Source organism: Panicum virgatum, chromosome 9N (genome assembly GCF_016808335.1).
Source record: "Panicum virgatum strain AP13 chromosome 9N, P.virgatum_v5, whole genome shotgun sequence".
Taxonomy (NCBI): Eukaryota; Viridiplantae; Streptophyta; class Magnoliopsida; order Poales; family Poaceae; genus Panicum; species Panicum virgatum.
Genome location: NC_053153.1, coordinates 21,393,162 through 21,410,939, shown reverse-complemented (window position 1 = coordinate 21,410,939; position 17,778 = coordinate 21,393,162). Strand labels below are relative to the sequence as shown.

Below are 17,778 nucleotides of genomic sequence, written 5' to 3'. Positions count from 1 at the left end.
AGTTATCTCTATTTTAGGCCAGAAAGAAATTATTACCATACGAAAAAGTTGTTTATGGGCATGTTACGATGTGTTAAGTGTATTTGTGTTGATGGAACAGACATTTATCTGTCAATTCGTTTGGGAAAAAAAACTGATACTAATATTCTTATCATGATAGTCTAATTGTCACACTTGAGTTTTGTTTCAACAGACACCACCCTATATGGTGACAGTCTAGTTGTCAGTTACACTCTATTGCTTTGTTCTAACTGAGCCTTTTCTTTCTTGCAGAAACTGGTCTACGCTTGCCACAGATGTCCCTTTTGCTGATCTAATGGTACGCTAAAATTCAGCTTTTACTCTTCTTTTCCATCCTGGAGATTTACTCTTACCTTTGATTAAATAAAATAATTTCAAAAATAGAATTATCACGGTTATTTTTTAAGTTGGGCCCACTAATTAATAGGCATCCGGTGCTTATGGGCCCACCATTAAGTATGCATCCGTGCCTATAGATGCCTCTCTTTTTGTGCCTCTTGATGCTTATCAATTCTGGACTGTCGGATCGAGCCTCGTAAGCCATCCATTTTCCCCCAACCATTGTAAAAAAGTTGAAAAAAAAGAATGTTAGTTTTCTTTTGAGAAAAAAGAATATCATTGAGATGTTACATTTGACATAGAAAGGAATTACATGTGTGTTCTCCTGCCAGGTCCGGTTCCTCAGGGTTTGCTCAAGAAAGGTTGGGTAGACTCCCCCTGCTGCAGAATCTTGATGTAGCTAGCCTTTGAACTTTTCGCTGGAGATGGGTAGTTCATGTGCTTGTGTCATATTATGTGGATGCCATGTCATTCTACTCTACGTTCTTAGCTCGATCATTAACAAAAGAGTAACAAAATACTGCAGTTTTGGATGGCTCTCGTACAAACATTTACTTGGCTTCAATGCTTTTTTTTTTTGAAAATAAGGCTCCAATTGTCCATAGCCAGAGACCTAAGTTATGGTGTATGTGGGCCGGGTAAGGTCCAGTGCTGTGTTTACGGAAGTGTTTGCGACCCATTTTTCCTAACGATTACCGACCTAACCGTTAGAACAAAGGGTTTGCAATCACCAATTCACCGTCTGGATCCACAACTACGGTGAATTGGTGATTGCAAAATAAGATGCTTTCAAGCACTTGAAAAACATTCACACCATTTTCCAAGAAATTGAGATTGGGGCATTACACTTTCACTCTAGAAAGGGTCTAGGTGGGTCCAGACGGAGTGTGGTTTGATGGATGGTTTCTGGCTATGTTGTACCATCTATAGCTAGGCATCTTGCGCCACCTACAAAAGTCGAGAGGGGAAGAATTTTTTGCTATCTCCTAGGTTGCTATAAACGTAGAGATTCTCTAATTGAAATATATAGAGTAGAAACACCTTTCAATTGGACCATGACTACATGCATGAAAGCATCTTTTCTTTTATGTTCACCGAAGCCAGACAACGGAGGTAATAAAGTCATGAAGCTTGCATACAAGGAAATTCCATATGAATTTGGGACCAAAGAAAAAAAACATTTGGATAGTTTCTTGTCAACAACTCATCAACCATTAAAACTTCAATATTCGTGCTCTGCAAAAAATCATGTGTATAAGCTTTTGACATGAGTGCTTGTTTAACTTCTACTAGCAGACAAACAACTACTCACTCTGTCCCAAAAAAAACAAGTCATTCTAGAAATTCTAAGGCAAACATACAGATCTAATAAACATGGAGATCAAAATGGAAACATTATATTGGGCTGCAAGTTTTATTTATAGGTCCAAATAATCTCAAGTACAGTTCCAACTGCTAACCATCCCTATCAGAAAAAAATGGTTAACCATCCGATATTGGCATTATTGCATATTTTTACTGACTAGAGCAACAACACAGCAGTTGTCAACAAAAGAACTCAAACACAGAAACCATAGCATGTGACGCATTCCTGCAACAAATTTATGCACCCCACAAGCTTTATTTTGTTAGCATCAAAAGTAGCAAATCTTCCTTGGCTGCACTTCTCAAAAAGAATATGTTCCTTTCCTTTATCATGCCGATGTTTTGGATAGTTGAATTACAACAAATTCCGGGCATGTTTTACTGTGAATAGGGATTCAAGATTACTTAGTAAGTTAAGTGATCAGCAGCAATAGCCAAAGCAAAATTACTTAGTAAGTTAAGTGATCAGTGAGAGCAGACACTGTGCCTATTCCTCAGTGAAGCTGATGAGCACAGAGGTTGGTCCTAGGACAATTCTAGCAGATGTTTGGCCAATCAAGGGGTGAAAAAAAGAAGATGAAAGTGACAAAATCTAAATACTACTACAGATGTGAGTAGTTGTTCATGTTTGATACCTGAACTGAAATTTTGAACTCCTCTATTTACTAACTGAACCCAGGATGATGACCATAAAAGAATGGGTTATACGAATGCCCCCCTTGTCTGAATGGGAAAGCATAAGTGAAGTGGGTGCCTGCCAGTGATTATGCCCTTCCTTATCTTACTCCTACTTTCTGAGGATGACTCATGCGGTCATGCCAGTTGTAAAAATACGAGACCCTGACGACATATGTGCTGCTGCATGCTAGAGTTTCAGAGCATTTCATTATCTAAAAGAAGAAGAGTTTCGGAACTCAGAGAGCATGGATTGGGCGAATACCTAGAGGCTAGAGGTAAATGCAGCCAATTCAGTTGTTGCGGGTCGACGACGCAGCCATATGCGGATACGCCGCGGAGTCGGAAATGGCGACTCGATCGTGCCCGCGAGCGTGTCTTCATGCACCTCGGTCTCGGACACCGCCACATCGGCGTACGGAGCGGCCACACCAGGAGGAGCCGCGAAACAAGGCCGCGGCGTTCGGCCGTCCGCGTCACGTCGACGCAACATCACCCACGGAAGAAACTGTGCCTCCTCGCATCTATCTAGCCCTCTAATTGGAGCATCACTCCTACCACTGCAAGTGATATCTAAAAAAATGAGAAAAAAATTGTAGCATCAGTCCTACAACTACAGCATGCGATGCTAATTGCAAGTGATACTAGAAAAAAACAGGAGCGGAGCAAGTTAATTAAAATTTATTTTTGCACCAAAGAAATGCGAACAGTAGGGAACGGATAGCCAATGAAAGCTGGTTGTTTTATTTGTTGTAGGTCCCAAAGTTTAGATAGCAGTAGTGAAGTGATGCTTGTTTTTTTTTTTTGGGATCAAGCCCTAAACGGCAGCCAATCTGCCGCTTGGACCAGTCGCGATTGAAAAAGGCCCGCGTGCTGAACTGAAATCAAGGTCAGCTGGCGCGGCGAGGAACAGCTAAACTGGAAGTCAATGCGTGGTCTTTTCCCCGAGCAAATGAAGGTTCTAGAAATCTAGTTCCGTTTCTGCAAAAGGGTGGGAAGAGCACACGTCCACTGTGTTCGGCTGGAGGCTCCAGCCTCCAGTGCTACAGTATTCTTCTCTCACGTTCCTCCAGCTCCAGTCTCCAGCCACCAGCCAGGTAACAGTGTTTTTCTCTCACACCACTCCAGCTCCAGCCTCCTGCTCCAGCCTGCCGAACACGGTGGTCGAAAGGAATTTGTGTGGAAATACTTGTCCCTAACGTGACAACCTGGTAGGATCCCTGCGCGAAATATCTTCTTTTCTAAAAAAGATGAGGTCCACGCAACATTGTACTACTAGTACTGCTGTATATTTTCTCAATCAAAAAAGAAATTACATGTACGGAGAAATCGCATCAAAAAAGGGTAACAGAGTGAAAAATAAGAGGATGATTCAACTCTCAAGAAAAAATAGAGGATAAATGAATCTGGCCGCATTGATGGACAAGGAGGATCAGATCCGAAAACTGGAAAAACATTTTCAAAGCCGGGACCACATGCCGTACAGGATCCGGCCGCAGCTGCTGATCGGCCTAGAAATATCCTGAGGCTGTCTGCCTTGTCGCATCTACTGTTCTTTACCCATAATCTCCATCTGCAATCGTCTAAAAAAATTTATCCGTAGGTATCATGCTTATAATTAATAATTACTGGAAAGATCCACTGCCGTCCTCATAAATCCATCCAGGCCAGTTAGTCCACTGGGTCCCAAAAGAGGCAAATTGCTACGCGCATCCTACCTATAAATACACTTAAGTAACTGCTAAGTGGATAAATACAACATTTTTGTATTACCTCCTGCCATGATAATATGATGTAGGATAAAGAAAACAGGACCTAGCTTTGTTTTGTTTTCCTAATGTCATATTATGATATTTTAGTTTTGTTGTCATAATGCCATGCTATCATAGCTAGACTGCTAGAGGGAGTACTAATCATTTTACAGAAGTATATTTGTACATCGAAGTTGAGAATTGCTATAAGGTTATTGATTATTTTAGCATGGAAAAATAAAAAAGTATTAACATTTTACGGATTATTTAGCATGTAAACACCCAAGAAGTTTTTCCACGTGATGGGGAACTCATGGTGCTATTATTAGCTTTACTTCTAACTGCATTGCCATCCGTTCCGCTGGCTGGCTGGTAACTGGTGCTGTTTTATTGTCAGAGAAAAAATATTTCTGGCTGGTGGCTGATGCTGATTTAGTACACGAGAGATAATCACTGCTGGCTGGCCGGCTGACAAGCCGGCTAAACGGAGCGACATCAAGTGTCCAAGATCATGGTGTGTTTGGTCTCATCAATGATAAACCCACATGAATATGATATTGCTGTCAACTAAAATAATGGCAATTCGCGCACGAAAAGGCATATAGTCTAGTGGTTACATAAGTCTCAATAGTATCTTAATTCTTGGGTTCGATTTTATGTGGGAGCGAATATTCTAAAATTTAATTGCGTTGTGTTTTCAGTGGTAGGCGACGTTCCTGCTGCCATTTGTGGTGACTTGCTTCGTCAATTTTGAGGATTTGTCGGCTCAGTATTCAAAGATGTTCGTAGAGATAGGGTTTGCGTACATGTATTCATAGTGGTGAGTGTGCGTGCGTTGCACTAATCTCAAAAAATAAAATATTAGCAATTCATTACCAGGAAATAATATGTGAAAAATTGGTTGCTTCCCACTCTTCTTCAGCTAAAAATAATTAAATAATTACCAGAAATGATAAACCCAGTGGGCTTGACTCAGATCGGGCCTGAATTGAAATGTTCGAGTCGTTGTGGCTTCAAAGTCTCCTGGGTGGATGCTCTCGTTTATCGGCGCCCTCGACGTGTGGAGACGGGTTTTTGCAGCGTGAAGTCGGAGTTGCTGCGAAGGGGACGCGGCTCGGCAATGATGACTTATGGCAGTGTGTCGTGTTTGTGCTCAACCGCGTCGCGTGGGTTGGTTAGCCTTCGAAAATCTTTTGGCATTCTGTTGCGCTAACCTTTCTTGTAAATATTTTCTATCGTCTTAATTGAGCGACAGAGCTCCTGTCTTTTGTTTCAGAAAATATATTAAGATAGTGGCTCGAGTCTAGTAGGACAGGGACTCAACAACATGAAGCGCCTAACAAATTCTTTTGGCTGAATATATGATGATAATTGTAGGCAACTCAATGGTCAATAATAAGTTTTTTTATCTCGTTAATCATAATTTTGTAGCATGCTCGTAGCTCAGATGTACTTGCAGCTTATTCTGAAATGATAATTCCTGTTATATAGATTTTGGTGTAAATGATTAGTTTCGCTACAGCTAAATACTTAATATGTACCATAGTTCAAGTTGTACTTCCGGTTCACAGTTCCCTCATACACGAAAGAAGGTAGGTTTGTGTCATGGAGTGTACCTAGCGATAATGAAAGTTGTTCAGGTGTGGCCAATGGGTGGTGTACTGGTGTGCCTCGTGAACAAGAGTTGAAAGCAACCGGTTAACAATAGGGCCGCCTGCGCCTGTGTGTACCATTCTAGTAGTTTGTGCTGGTAATCTGGAAATGCGAAACTAGGCTGCCCACTAATTGATCACAGTGCATATGCATGTTCGTTACATTTCCATGTCTGGATTTTTTTTTGTTAAAATAAAATACGGCCGTAGCCCTGGTGCCTCTGACAAACAATCCCCGTGCTGCACTGCATGTACGCCGTAAAGAAGGAAACTCTTGGGCCCTAAACTTGCCAAACGTTTCTGCATCCCTGAGAATTCACAAGTTTCGTTCGTTCAAAAAAGAATTTACAAGTTTCTAAAAAACCAGACTTTTTCCATGCCCTTGACGAATTCTGCCAAATCTTCCTCCTGCTGTACTTCCTGCCGTTTTCGGTGACTTTCGCCGCCGTCCGTCGTCAGTCACCCGAAGGGGAGAGAGGGAGACGAGACGAGGGCGGGCAGACGCACGGGGATCTCACCTCACGCATCCCGACGCGGCCACGCCCGCCGCGGGCACGCGCGGCGGGCTCTGCTCGCTCCTGTCTGCCCGCGCGCCCGGCACGCACCCTCGCGTCGCGTCCTTCCTGCCCCTGCGCCGCGCCCTCATCGTCTCCCTCCCCCGCCCCTCAAAGCCCACCACCACTCCCCCACGCCACCCACCCCACCCCACAGCACCGCGCGGCGCCCGAGACCCAGTCCCCTAGCCTCACCTTCCACCTCCCAATTCGACACCACGAGAACAGGGCAGCCAGGCGGCCGGCAAGGTCCGAAGACTGCCGGGGAAGCGGGGGGTTGCCGTGACCGGGGCTGCGGCACTTGGATGAGAAGGGCGGCACCGGCGGCGGCGGCGGAGGATGCGGAAGGCGTACAGGGACTCCATCAAGGTGCTCGAAGCTGACATCCAGCACGCCAACACCCTGTAAGCCCCCAGCTCGCCCGCCTCCCCCTCTCCTCTTCGCTCGCCCCACTCCCACCCGGCCGATTCCGGCGCCGCCTCGCGCCCCCCTGTCGATTCCGCTCGCAGTTCACTGGTACCGGGCCGTGTCCGTCTCGTCTCTCCGCCTGGCTCCCTGATCGAGCCGGCGCTTGGGGTTTCTGGCGCGGCCGCGCAATGCGGCGAGCCGGCGGCCTGGGAGGGCCATGGGCTGATCAATCGAGCACCCGGTCCGTCACCTGCGCAGGGATCCCTCGCGGGGGTTGGTCCGGTGCCGGTCGCTGATTATTGCGTTATCCGTGCGCGCACGAGCGCGGCGCGGCGGTAGATCGGGAGGGGATCGCATGTGTTTAGCATGTTAAAAGAAAGGCACACTCCTTCCCCATGTGCTTCGGCTCTAAATTATAGTAGTAGTTTTTGCAAAGAGGGAAAGGGGGAGGAGAAGTTAGTGTCCCTTCTGTCTTCTCCAAGTGCATGTGATCTGCCAAGTGATGCTATTTGTTTGCTTGTTTGGATGAGCAGGGCCTCTGAATTTCCCAGGGACTATGATGGCGCGTGCCTGCAGATGCGGCTGTCCTACAGCCCTGCAGCGCATATATTCCTCTTCTTGGTCCAGTGGACTGACTGCAGCCTTGCTGGGGCGCTTGGCCTGCTGAGAATTCTCATATACAAGGTGTGTGGCATTTCTCTGCCGCATGGTAATTGGGCTCACATTGTGGAGGTGCTCTGCTGAATGTGGAGCTCACTGTGCAGGTTTATGTTGATGGCACGACAACCATGTCGACTCACGAGAGGAAAGCCAGCATCAAAGAATTCTATGGTAATAGTACATGATGGTCTTAAAACTTTGCCTGAATATGTTATCTTTTGTTTCATTGATTGGAATTGATATGTGGTTGGCATGGGCAGCTGTGATATTTCCTTCTTTGCTGCAACTGCAAAGGGGGATCACTGACGTGGAGGACAAGAAGCAGAAGGCTGTGTGCATGGAGAGGTACAGAAAGAAAGATGAGGATGAACGGAGCAGCTTATCTGATATTGACATTGAGAGGGAAGAAGAGTGTGGGATTTGCATGGAGATGAATAGCAAAGTTGTGTTGCCCAACTGCACACATGCTATGTGTCTCAGATGTTACCAGGACTGGTATGCGCGAAATTTCAGTTTCTGCTCATGCTTTTTGCGTGACTCCATTGAGCGCTTTATTCTCGATTGCCTACTATACCTGCTGTGCAAGTGCAACCTTCTTGTGTAGGCTTTTGTTGTCATGATTGATTATCAAGCTTTTTAGCTGGGTATATCGTTCAAGTATATTCTCTACCTTGATAATCATCAAAGCTCGAGGGCCTGCTAAACATGAGCTACTGAGAATAGTGATTCTATACATAAGCTTAGATCTGTCTTTATGGTTCTTTCCACCAACTTATATACTTGTAAACAAGATCGAGCCACTCCATGCTTATGGGCAAACATGAGGTTAGCCTCTCTTTTTAGGAACCCCCTGGGGTTGAATGGCCAGTAGCTGAACAGAACATAGTACTCTGCAAAGCAGATCCATATTCATTTATATGGTTTCACATTGTCTTTCTGAAAATGGAGTGATCATTAGAAAGTAGCATTGCCATATTAAGATAATTTCTCCAACTACTGTAAATATGCTAAATGTGGTGTTGGCAACATGTTTTTTCTAAACTTTGTTCTGCCATTCCTTCATTGCAGAGGCACCTGAGTGTGATGCTCTATCAAGTACTGAGTTTTTCTTTTTTGTCCATTCAATGAGCACAGTCATTCATCTTTCTGTGTAAACGATTCACTCTTATAGCACACCGTTTCCTGCTATAAAAACACAGTACTCTTTTGCTCACTTCAGCTAACAATTTAGCTCATTAAACATGTGGTCCTGATGTTCATAGTAGCTTCATATGTTAGCAAACACTAATAGTAGGTGTCTGCAATTTATTGTTTCTGTGTACTGCGTGTTCCTATGATGGCTGTGGTTTGGTCTGTATTTTTTTGGCCAATGTACCTTTTCAATTTAACTTAGCTTGGATAGTCACTGAATTCCCGTTCCAGGGTTGCTCTGTAATTATTACTCCCAGATGCCATGCTTTGCCAATAACATTGCTTTCTTGCAGGAATTCAAGATCGCAGTCGTGCCCATTCTGCCGTGACAACCTGAAGAAGACTTGTCCTGGTGACCTGTGGATCTATGTCGAGGACCAAGATGTGGTTGACATGGAGACGGTGTCAAGTGAGAACCTCAGACGGCTGTTCATGTACATAAGCAAGCTGCCTCTGATTGTCCCAGACGTCATCTTCAGTGTTTATGATTCCCACATAAAATGACCGTGATGCCGCCTCCTCGAAGTCCATCAGTCAGTGCTCAATTCTGGTTAATCTTATGTCCCATGTTCTCCATTTCCATGCTTTGCTCGAGCTTTTGGAAGTGCCTGAATTGCTGGGGAGTCGCAAGCCGCCCAGTCGTGCTTTAGAACTTATTTAGTCCCTGCATGCATCCTAAATCATATCCAGCCACTCTGTACAGATCTGACTTGGCTCTGTTAATAGAGAACTTTGTGCTTGCCCCAAATGGAGGCAGGCTTTGCCTGTTACCATCTCATGTTTCCGCTAGTGAAGTAACATAAAGGTCTGAGCACTGGAATGTTTCTGCTGCAAAATTGGGCTTCTGATTAGTGCCAATGAATCTACCCCACTATTTTAGCGTATAAAAGGTTCAAACTTATCCAAAAATGTCCAACTCATATCGAGTTAGACTGTCCTTGCAGGAGAAATATGACGTCAACTTTGAACCGAATTATCCAACACTTACAACGATTTCTTTTTTTTTAGTTACAACGATTTCTAGGGTTAGCGTAATTGCAGAGAGTATAAGCTCAAAATGTGGGAATCTGTCTGAATTTCAACTGAAATTGTGAGATGTTTTCCAAAACCAAGCGAGGATTTTGTGAATTTCTTGTGAAACCTCCGAACTGAACGGATAATTTCTTGTGAAACCTCCGAACTGAACGGATCGTTTGTACAGACCTTGCAATTTGGAACTAGGGAATCATGGATAAAAAGCATTTACAGTTCACAGAATCAGAATTCATCAGGGCATTTTATTGGCATTGGGAACGAGCATCAGAGCCACTGATCGAACTCAAATCTCTGACAACGAGGATGAGTGATGCCCTTGTCTTGCTCGGCTCCTGATCACTGGAGATCCATGAACATCCGGTAGGCGTCCCTCTGCGTCGCGTAGTAGCCCATGACGGTGGCGTCGACCTGGAACCCGGCCTTCCGGTACAGTGCCACCGCGGCCGTCCTCGCCGGATCCACGTGGAGGGACACCCGTTGGACCCTCCTCCGCCGGCACCGCTCCACGGCGGCCGCCAGCAGCGCCTCGCCGTGGCCCTGCCGCCTACAACTCTCCTTCACTGCACGCAGAGTTGCAGTTTTGCGCCCGGCTTTAGCTGGCGGCTTCAGCCTTCAGGGAAGAGATGAGAGAGAAGGCCCTCACCGGCGAGCTTGGTGATGGAGGCGCAGAGGGAGGTCGGGCAGGTGTACATGGCGTACCCGACGACCTCGTCGCCGTCGCCTCCCGCCACGGTGGATGCCATGTAAATCAGGCCGGAGTTCCGGCGCTTGAGCTCGTCGTGGATGGATCGCACCAGCGACTCGTGCTTCGGGAAGATCCTCCTCTCCAGCCGCACGATATTGTCGATAACGCGGCCGGCGCGCTCGTGTGACGGATCCAGCTCGAGTATCGCCGCCGCCGCCGCCGCCATCCTTACCCGTGGCTTAATCGAGCGGAGCGAGCTGCTAGTTCTTTTGCCTTTGCCCTTTCGACCCCGCTCTAAAACCACTTTGACCGAGCAGTCCTGAGATGAAAATAACTGCCACTTCTTTAACTACCACTTTTTTAACTGCTTGGACTACGATTAACACTACATTTAAAAATACTGATATTGTTTAAATATTTTTGCTACAATTAAAAATATCAATAAATTTGCTATCCAATGTTATTCAAGTGTGTAGAGTATCTCAGTGGGCTTTTAAATAAACTACTTAATTAACGGACATTACTCGAGCCAAAACTTAGAGAGTTCCTACTCATATATGCAACCATGCTACTATTAAAAGAAAAAGATATTTATGTGAGGTACTCGTCTCCAAGCTAATTGTTTCTATTGCATAACATGGCTGTAACGTCCCGAAAAATTTACAAAGATAAATCACGCGCTAAAAATAATTTTCAAAATTTCTTTTCATCGTTGGGCTCAAATCATTCCTAAACCCCTAATCCTTCGAATTCCTTCTCGGAAATTTTCGCCGTCCCGACACTTGAATTCAATCGACGTCCCATCCTTTTTCTTTCCCTTGTTCCGCACAACACGCTACGCGTTGCCGACAAGCGCGCGTGCTCGTCCGGCCGCGGTCGCCGCCGCAAATTCCGCCGGCGCGATCTCCCTTTCTCTCTCTCTTTCTTTTTTCATTCCCCCTTTTTCTTTTTCTTCCTTTCTTTTTCTCCCTCCTTCTCCTTTCTCCCTTCTTCCTGCTCTACCTGCGCACGCCTTGCTCCCGGCCACGCATGCGCGTGCCTGCTCCCGGCCGCCCCCATGCAATGCACGCGCGCGCCCACGTGCACCACGCGGCCGCGCCGCGCCGCCCGTCGACCAGCACAGCATCACCGCCTCGGCGCCCGAGCCGGCACTGCTTGCGCGAGCAGAGCATAGCGCCCCGCCTCGCCGCTCGAGCCGCACTGCTCGACGCCGAGCAGCCGGCCCCTCCACGTGCCCACTTGTACGTCATTCCCTGCCCGAGCCGTCGCGTCGCCGCCGCGACGCTTCGAGCGCCATTAATGGCCGAATGATGCCCGCCGGCCGGCCACCACCGCGCTCCCTCCCTCCACCGCCTTCAGCGCCTATAAAGAGGCCCTCTGCCTCGCCTCCGAGCTCCACAACCACCTCCACCACCGCGCAGCCCCCTCCCCAAGCTCCCAGCGCCACCGCCACACACAGCTCCGCCCGCTTCTCGCCGGCCACCGCGGAGCCACCTCCTCGCGCCGTCCCTGCTCGAGGTAAGGAGGGGGATAGAATCTCCTCGCCTCCCTCTCCCTCCTTGACCACCGCCGCGCCTCCAGGATGCCGGCCTAGGGCCACCGCCGCCCACCGCCCGCCGGCCATCGTGGCCAGGTCGCTTCGCTCCTCCTCCGCCCGAGCTGCGGTCGGGAATCGATCCCCCGTGACTCCCTCTTCCTTTTCCTCCTCCCCATGGCCGCCACCGCGCCTTGGTGCGCTAGCCAGGCCGCCGCCGGCGACCCCCCTCGGCCCTCCCCTGTTTCCAGCGTGGGGAGGTAGAAGAAGGGGGCGTTTTTGCCCATAACCCCCGGCCCTTCCTTCTATTTCTTAAAGAGCCCCCCTTTTATGTCACTTTTGAAGAAAAGCCCCTCTACTTTTATTTATTTAGGGAATTAGCCCCTCCACCTTATAAACTTAATTTTAATAGATCCCTGCCCTTTTCCAGAATAGCCCGGAGATTTTCTAAAATTCCAATCAAGCCCTTGCCCTCTCAAAAATATTTGTGAATAGGCCCCTGAACCCCGATTTAGCCCTAGCCACTCCTTTAATCTATCATTTCATGCGCCAAACATTGCCCGATTGACCTAAAACTTACCACGCCATTTCTAATATAGTTTCGGTCGTGCCATTAGAAAACCACCCAAAAATATTACTCCTATCTCTATACCTTAATTGTTCCCGATTCGAGCTCAATGATAAAACCTTTATTTCCTTTTTTTCTTATTGTGTGCTTGCTTGTGTGCGTCGTAGATCACGGTGTGAACGAGAGAGATCCCGTCGACGAGCAGTTCCATGAGCAAGTGTGCGAGGACTAGTACCGCGACCCCGAACCCGAAGGACAGTATCTCGATCAGCACTTCCCGGAAGGCTTTGAGAATGGCAAGTTCAATCCCATCCTTTGATGCATATTTTGTCCCAGTTTTATAAACACAACCTATTGGGCTGTTTTACAAAACTGCATATATTTTGCCTGCTGAAAACATGGTTGGATAGCCACCCTTTGATTTGTTATACCTATTCCTTGACCACCTAGATTAATGTCTGAATATGATATATTCTATTTGGATGTTAATCGCTGCTAGAATGCATAGGACCTCGAACATGGTACAACTAGTTTTATAAAAGGAAAATGTGTGAGTGTGTGGGAAGGGATAAATGTGCAATTTTTTCGAAAGATGAGTTAGATGGGATGGATGTCACTTCTGTGTGAATTGCCAAAAGGTGTGCTCGTACCTGTGTGGTTGAGCAGGGTTGGGAGATATCCATCTTGTCACAATTAAGGACCGAGTTGATGTGTCATCTTGCCTAACTCAACTATCGTGCAAACCACTCGACCGTTGTATGTGCCAACGGCTTAGCATAAACCCCACTAGTTAGTCTGTTAGCCATCAGGAGAGCTGAGAGCAATGGGTGACCAAGGAGAAGGGATAAGCTCTGTGTGACTTATGCCCCGATTAAACCTCGGTGATAGGTCAATGGCCCCTTGGTGGACCCCGTGTTGGCTAGTCAGGTCTAGCTAAGGTGAGTAATGACTTTGTTGGGATCTGCACCGACACTAAGGTGATCGTGCTGTGGTACCCCGCTTGTGGGTAAAGTTGCACATCTCTGCAGAGTTAAAACCTATTCGAATAGACGTACCCATGGTACTGGGCGAGTTATGGTTTGGTCACACAACTAGTGTTTCTTTTGGGGATGGATGGGTTGGCGTGAGTTGTTTTGGAAAAGTGTCCGGCAGCTGTGCCGTGTGCTACGGAGGATGAGGAGTCCGGTAGCAATTTAAAACTTGGATCATGTGTGGATCAACCCTACTCGGTTAGAAAAGAATTACTTTAAGAAAAAATCTTTTGCAAATAAACCCATGCATGAAAATTAGCTTTCCGCAAATTAAACCCTAGCCTTATCCTTGATCTATTCTGTGCATGTATTCTGTTTATACCCCCTCCGTGGGTATGGTTGGACTTGCTGAGTACGTTTGTACTCACTCCTTAATTTTTACAGAGAAAGATCCCGACTTTGTTTCCGAGGACGTTGAGTAGGGGTTCCGTTCTGCACCCAACCTTGCCTGTGGATAGGGTCACCCGCAGGAAGCTCCATATGGCGCAAGACTCTGATGACCTCTTCGTGCTTCACATTCTTGTTTGGGTTGTAGTTGTTGTCCTCGCGATAGTGGCGCTTCATTGCCCACCACCGCGTAGAGTTGTACTGTGATGTGCCATCTAATGTAATAAATATGTATCAGCCTCCTGGGACTGATATTTGTATCACATTTAAGTCACCTCTCATGAGGGGACGCTTCAATGGCTCTTGTGCAGGCATATAAATATTGTTTTTTAACAGCAGCTCTAAGTATTTATATGCCGTTGTGTTCGCTTGGCTGTGGCTGATGGCTGGTGCTAATTTGTTATGAGAGAACAGTACTGCTGACTGGCTGGTAGCTGGTGGTTGGTGCTGATTTAGTATGAGAGAACAATACTGTTGGCTGGTTGGCTGACAAGTCAAGCGAACACAGCGATGACTTTAAATGGGCTCTGACAGAATGACACCATACTGACCCTCGCTCTCTAGATGTTTTCTAAAGTATGCCATAACCATGTACAATATCAGTTTTTAAAAAAGGGAAGAACGTAGGTAGTGAAAAGTCGAGGATATTCATCCCACCTTTCTTATATTAGCACAATGTTATATGAAACCTTTTTTGCAAAACAAAAGTTATGGGAGACTTTACAATATAGTAGGTTGAATGCCAAGTTAAAGAATTTGTAGTCCCCTCACTTAGTTTTACATAGCTATTTGAAAAGGCCTTTAGAGGTGTACTTAGATCAGTATAATATTAATTGCTACAAAATGATCCCCTACTAAAATATTTATGTAATACAAATTGACTAATGCAATTTTCATACACAACGAATATGTATAATTTGACTAATATTTAGTGGACATTAACAAAGTTTGAGCTTTTCAAATACTAATATGCTTCATAAAAGAAATTGGGAGAGTATATACAAAGCTATACAAATCTAATGTCATGGTTAACTATTGAATTTTTTGTCACTAAACATCATAATGAACTAAAGAGTGCATTGAACTAGTTAAGCTAGTGTGTGTGTTGACACAGAATCGCGCCAACACACTCGAATGCACTAGAACGCGCAGGAGACCGCCAAAACGATTTGAACCAGTGATGCCCTGGCGGACCGGTCTGACCGGTTCCGCAGACCGGTCTGACCGGTGTGGAGCAGAGAACCGCGAAGACCTAGAAATGCAAGCTCGGGAGGGACCCCGTCGGAGCTTGCGCGGCTAGGGTTGCTCTGAGGATGGCAGGCCACTCAGAACGTCTTCAAACGTCGTCGAGACAAAGGAAGAAAGCAATCTAGGGTTGGAAAAGGCTAGGGTTTGAGAGATAAAAAGTAATGCGATATTTTGATTGATTCAATTGGGAATACCTCAATCGGCCTTAGCCTTTATATTTATAGGCCGGGGAAGTCGTACCCCTCTCCAAGTCGGTTTATACAAGAATTTCTAAAATAAAACGAAGCCTACTCGGATTACAACTGGACAGACCGGTCTGACCGGTCGGCCCGACCGATCTGACCGGTCGGCCTCTAAACTGCCAGAATTGGCTGTCAACATATGCCCCCTTGCTTTTTGGTGAGTTTCACAAGCCAAAAAGCAAGAACTATCATGATGTACATGTTTTACACAGAGCATACAAGTCTAAAAATAAAACTAAGGGCGGTATTCAATACCGGCCATCTTCGTCCTCATGCGCTTTGCCATACGCTAGGATAGAACTTATTCAAGTACCTCCCATTGATAGCCCTTGGTAGACGCTCACCTTGCACCGTCTCCACCATATACGAATTATCGGAGATAACTTTAATAATCTTGTATGGACCCTCCCAACTTGGCGACCATTTGCCAAACTTGTTGCTTTTCATCCTAAGAGACAAAATTGTCTTCCAAACCAGATCCCCAACCTGAAAAGATTTAAGTTTTACCTTTTTGTTGTAAGCTCTGGCCACCCGAAGTTTGTCTTTCTCAATCTCCTTTAAAGCTTTCAAATGTTTGTCGGTCACCTCATCAATATTATCCATCATCAAATCATGATAATCAACAGTGGAGAGGTTATTTTGCTTTGCCAATCTATATGCATCCAGATTTACCTCAACGGGTAAAACAGCCTCTTGACCATACACAAGCTCAAAAGGAGTAACCTTAGTAGCACCATGTCTAGATATACGATGAGCCCACAATGCTTCGGATAACACTTCATGCCACCTCTTAGGATTTTCTTCTATCTTCTTCTTGACAAGTTTGATCAAAATCTTATTACTAGACTCGGCCTGCCCATTGGCCTGAGCATAGTATGGATATGAATTGAGCAACTTAATCTTGTAAGATTCGGCAAAGGCACGCACCTCCTTTGATATAAATGAAGAACCTTGATCCGTTGTCAAAGTTTGTGGAATGCCGAATCTATGAATAATATGCTCAGTAATAAACTCAATTACCTCCTTATGTGTCATATTCTTCAAAGAAACCGCTTCGGTCCATTTAGTGAAATAATCCGGACCAACCAACACGAAGCGATGCCCCTTTGAAGATGGAGGATTAATTTGTCCAATGAAATCCAACCCCCCAACCTCGGAACGGCCATGGTTTAATAATAGGATGCATCAACGCAGCAGGCACCAATTGCAAATCACCAAACCGCTGACATTCTTCACATCCTTTATAGTACTTGAAACAATCAGATAGCATGGTGGGCCAATAGAAACCGGCTCCGCTAAGTAATCACTTCATCTTGGGAGCCGATTGATGAGTACCACAAATACCTTCATGAACCTCACCCATAGCAACCCGGGCCTGATCCGAGTCTAAACACTTGAGAAGCAAATCTTCGGCAGTTCGACGATAAAGTTCATCGTCAATTAAACCGTACTTGAAAGCCAAACGCCGAATATTTCTCTCTGCACCATGACCAGGATCTCTCAAATACGATATAAGAGAAACCCTCCAATCCTGGGCTTCGGCCGAGACAATTGAATCATCTTTTTTGGCCGAATCAGAACTAGCAGCTGCATCACCGGTCAGACCGGTCTCTGGACCGGTCGGACCAGTGCATCCAGAACTAGACATTATAGCCAGATGCTTGCTGAGCCAGAGTATTTGCCTTTCCATTCTCTTCCCTCGAAATATGTTTGATAATAAATTCATCGAAAGAAGAAATAATACCGAGGCATTTATAAAGATATGCATTTAGAGAACCATTATAGCACTGGCATACCTTACATACTTGCTGCACCACCAGAAGAGAATCTCCAAAGGCTTCAACATGCTTCATGCCCATGGATTGCAAGAATTCCAAGCCAAATAGAAGAACCTCATATTCAACTTGGTTATTTGTGCACTCTCCTTCCAATCGGTTTAAAAATTCAAAAACAGCACCATTCAGAGAAATAAGAACAGCACCAATCCCTTGACCATCATCACAAACCGATCCATCAAAGTACAACTTCCATGGTGTGCAAGTAATATAGCCGACTTCTAGATCATGCTTGTCATTAATCCGATGCTCAACAATAAAATCCGCTATAATTTGGCCTCTCATAGATTTTAAAGGTTTACAAGCCAAATCATATTCAACCAAAGCAAAAGCCCACTTGCCGATTCTACCACTCAAAATCGGTTTTTGTAACATATGTTTGATCACATCGGTTTGACATACTACTATGCAAGTACTAGATAGTAGATAATGACTAAATTTGGTACAAGCATAATAAAGAGACAAACACAACTTCTCAATAAATGTATACCTCGTCTCCGCATCAATAAGTCGTCGGCTTAAATATGTAATGATATACTCCTTCCCTTCGGTTTCTTGAGTCAGAACAGCCACAATAACCTTGTCTTCAGCAGCCAC

General features: G+C 45.7%; 2 protein-coding genes across 3 annotated transcripts; one reads left to right on the top strand and one right to left on the bottom strand.

Annotated features, from left to right (window-relative positions):
- Positions 1–6,324: 6,324 nt before the first annotated feature.
- LOC120690718 (E3 ubiquitin-protein ligase AIRP2-like) lies at positions 6,325–9,427 on the top strand. The gene is made up of 5 exons (XM_039973500.1): positions 6,325–6,761; positions 7,299–7,449; positions 7,530–7,596; positions 7,686–7,920; positions 8,910–9,427. Exons 1-5 carry the CDS (start codon positions 6,697–6,699, stop codon positions 9,118–9,120), a joined length of 729 nt encoding a protein of 242 aa, XP_039829434.1. The 5' UTR covers positions 6,325–6,696; the 3' UTR covers positions 9,121–9,427.
- A 257-nt stretch (positions 9,428–9,684) lies between these two features.
- LOC120690719 (uncharacterized N-acetyltransferase YvbK-like) lies at positions 9,685–10,648 on the bottom strand. Of its 2 annotated transcripts, XR_005681887.1 has the most exons (3): positions 10,295–10,648; positions 9,790–10,211; positions 9,722–9,757 (listed from the first exon to the last, which is right to left on the bottom strand). XR_005681887.1 is itself a non-coding variant. In XM_039973501.1 (2 exons), exons 1-2 carry the CDS (start codon positions 10,560–10,562, stop codon positions 9,988–9,990), a joined length of 492 nt encoding a protein of 163 aa, XP_039829435.1. In that variant the 5' UTR covers positions 10,563–10,648; the 3' UTR covers positions 9,685–9,987. The 2 variants fall into 2 exon arrangements, 1 of the variants encoding a protein (XP_039829435.1); XM_039973501.1 differs by having other exon boundaries at positions 9,685–10,211.
- Between the last annotated feature and the right edge of the window lie 7,130 nt (positions 10,649–17,778).

Bases quoted from the DNA above. Each gene is read 5' to 3' on its own strand.
- LOC120690718 (XM_039973500.1), top strand. From the start codon at position 6,697: ATGCGGAAGGCGTACAGGGACTCCATCAAGGTGCTCGAAGCTGACATC. The intron at 7,450-7,529 runs GTGTGTGGCATT...CTCACTGTGCAG, and splicing joins TGAGAATTCTCATATACAAG to GTTTATGTTGATGGCACGAC. The intron at 7,921-8,909 runs GTATGCGCGAAA...GCTTTCTTGCAG, and splicing joins CTCAGATGTTACCAGGACTG to GAATTCAAGATCGCAGTCGT.
- LOC120690719 (XM_039973501.1), bottom strand. From the start codon at position 10,562: ATGGCGGCGGCGGCGGCGGCGATACTCGAGCTGGATCCGTCACACGAG. The intron at 10,212-10,294 runs GTGAGGGCCTTC...CTCTGCGTGCAG, and splicing joins CTCCATCACCAAGCTCGCCG to TGAAGGAGAGTTGTAGGCGG.